General features: G+C 40.6%; 2 protein-coding genes across 5 annotated transcripts in view; one reads left to right on the forward strand and one right to left on the reverse strand.

Annotated features, from left to right (window-relative positions):
- On the forward strand, positions 1 to 2,405 carry LOC144044271 (uncharacterized). Its single transcript, XM_077558591.1, has 5 exons — positions 1 to 288; positions 377 to 540; positions 1,744 to 1,854; positions 1,920 to 2,085; positions 2,161 to 2,405. The coding sequence occupies exons 1-5, from the start codon at positions 72 to 74 to the stop codon at positions 2,346 to 2,348; spliced, it is 846 nt and encodes a 281-aa protein (XP_077414717.1). The 5' UTR covers positions 1 to 71; the 3' UTR covers positions 2,349 to 2,405.
- The window catches only part of engl (endoglin, like), a 17,602-nt gene continuing 16,951 nt past the window's right edge, over positions 2,239 to 2,889 (reverse strand). For all 4 annotated transcript variants that reach the window (XR_013291220.1, XM_077558589.1, XM_077558588.1 and 1 more), the window contains exon 17: positions 2,239 to 2,889. This exon is cut by the window's right edge and continues 73 nt beyond it. The gene's annotated coding sequence lies outside the window, so the exon portion shown is untranslated.

Raw genomic sequence — 2,889 nt, forward strand, 5'->3', positions numbered from 1 at the left:
GTTTGGCTTCTCAAACGAACCCGCTGCAGCAGGTGTTTAACGAAGATTGTCTGACTTCTGCAGCTTGTGTCATGCCGCGGTCGTTTCTGGTGAGGAGTAAAAAAGTTCACCCCCCTGGTCCATCCAAGGACTTCATTAGACAGCAGGGTACATCTCACATTGATCGAAGTCAGCCCGTGGACCAATTTGGGAAGGACACTGAAGATGATGTGCAGCCCGTTTTCCCAAAGGAGGAGGGAACATCTTTGCAGCGGCAGAGCTATCTTGCGAGAGATCACTCTGCATCTGGTTAGTTGCATCACAGAAGATAGAAATGTATTGAGCAATCAGAAATATCAATTGCAACCAAAGACATATCGACTGTTTTGTCTTCCAGCAAACTCCACTGCCAATAATTGTAATGCAGTGTCGGACTCTGCAGACAGAAAGCAGACAACTGACCGTGAGCGACAACTCGAGAGTCTGGTCTACATGTTACTCCACCGCACATCACATCCAGGTCTCAGATCGCCATTCAGCCAGTGTCCTCTCTGTGAAAAGGTATTTTGCCTTCTAAGTATGCATGATTTCATTTCATGTAGGATAAGAAAGCAGAGATGAGAGAAACAATAGTTAAAAAACAAACAAAAAAAACCCACTGATTGCAGCTAAATGTTAAATTCAGAGTGCCTTAAGTGGTAAAGCGGCGATTCTAATTAAAGACCTCACATCTTTTTTTCAATATTTTGGTGACCATACTGTGCTTACATTAGTGGACCACTTAAATGATTAACTCTTTAAAAATATCAACCAAAATGACACATTATCATCATAACATTTGAGTCAGCTCTTGTGCTGAATCTTATTAGGCAGAGGGAGAGTACATGTGTACAGATAAATCTACAACAGAGGACACCAAAATGGTGCCCACACCAGGTAGCCAGAAATTCCCTCACAAATGGTGGGAAATTGTGATTTTCTAGGCATGTTGTGGTTTTCAAACGTTTTATACCAAGTAATACCTAAAAAAAAATACTATAGCTCTCCAAATACCTCCATCATGGCCAACATTAAATTATAGCAAGCTATCAAGTCAAAGTCTTTAAGACCAAGATGAAAGAAGAGACTCTAATCTTTATTTTGGTAGGTTCCATGTTTTTATAACAATAGAACACAATATTTTGTGGGCCTTGCAAAATCAGTCAAAATCCAGTAAAACGGCAAAGGGGATTTCTTCAGTGAAAATGGCTGGGAGTAAATGAGTTGAATAAATTAAATGATTCGATTGCAAAAAAAGGTCATTTATAGTAACATTTTAAGAATGTCATTCTATTAAAAATTTAGTACAGTAAAATGTACATGAAAAGTAAAAATGTTTGGTTACAGTCGATTACAAAAAAAGGTGTAAACAGGTTTACATAGCTAAACGTTTGATTCTAATATGTTCAATTGTAGTTCTAAATTTTGTAAATGTGGTTTGCATTTAATTCTGTGATACGTGTGTGTACCACTAGAAGGAGTCCTCCTGTAGATCATTTGAAAATGTGAACACTTGCAGAGCTGTTCCGTTGATATTGATCCGATACCTTGTAAAATTACTGTTGATAATGAAATCGTGGGAAATAAATTAACATGATTAGTGTCTTCACACTCATAAATCTACTTTAAAAAATGTATTTCACAAGTGTGTATGAAACTGGTAGCTCTTCACATTAATCAGTACCAAAGTAGCTCTCATCTTCAAAAAAGTTGTTTTTCTCTCAGTCTCTTCCAGAAGTCGATCTGCAGGCTCCTGTCAATAGCACCTTTCCCGTTTCTTTGATGAGGTCCCCAGACTTGAGTTTCACAGCAATTGGGAGCTATGGCAGAGCAAAGGTACTGTAATATACAGAGAACTCGTTTCATGCAGTCATATTTTACATGTCTTCGTCCCAAATCAGGCACGGAACTTTGGCTGCAAGGTGTGTGGGAAATTTTTCAAGCGCTCTTCTACGCTGTCCACACATCTGCTCATCCATTCAGACACGCGGCCTTACCCGTGCCAGTACTGTGGCAAAAGGTTCCACCAAAAGTCGGACATGAAGAAACACACATTCATACACACAGGTGAGGCGCAGTAACAAATAAGTGGTCGTATCGGATATCGGGTTAAGCGTGCCCCTCCCTCTTGCCTGCACTCAGGTGAGAAACCACACGTGTGCAAGGTGTGCGGTCGAGGATTCAGTCAAAGCTCCAACCTCATCACCCACAGTCGGAAACACGACAGCCACCGACCGTTCAGCTGCCCCCGCTGTCTCAACAACTTCCAACGCAGGGTGGACCTGCAGCGCCACCAACAGGCCACCTGTGGCTTTGCAAGCATATACTGACCACATCAAAAATGTGCCACGTGACATTGTGCGTGCTCATCAGGGGGAACAATTAAAAAGCAGATTGATTATAGTTTTACTTTTGGTTTGTGTTTTGTTTTTCATGAAAGCTTTATGTATTGTACATTGGCATAATAATAACTTCATGATTTAAAAACACAATTAGGAAACATTCAGCAAAACTATTGGCTTCCCATTCCCCCCCAGAATGTGTCATTATGTAATTTTATAAAAACAGGATGCTCTTATAATGAAAGCACTGTACGTTAGTTATGTATCACATTAACCGTGACGAGACAGAGATATTGTCTTTTAGCTGTAGCTGATATTCACCGCTTCAACACAGATAATGACGAATGGTGGTGTAGGCCACTTCAAATTTGGCCTTCAGTTCATTTTCTGAGGATGTAAATACATAATCCTGCATGTTTACAGCTCTTTTTAAATAGCCAGCGGCAGTGAAAACGTTGTTTCTGGATTTGCACGATGTCGTAATGAGCAGGAGGGATCGTAGACATGGTTGTGCCTTGCAGCGATGACT

Source organism: Vanacampus margaritifer, chromosome 2 (genome assembly GCF_051991255.1).
Source record: "Vanacampus margaritifer isolate UIUO_Vmar chromosome 2, RoL_Vmar_1.0, whole genome shotgun sequence".
Classification (NCBI taxonomy): domain Eukaryota; kingdom Metazoa; phylum Chordata; class Actinopteri; order Syngnathiformes; family Syngnathidae; genus Vanacampus; species Vanacampus margaritifer.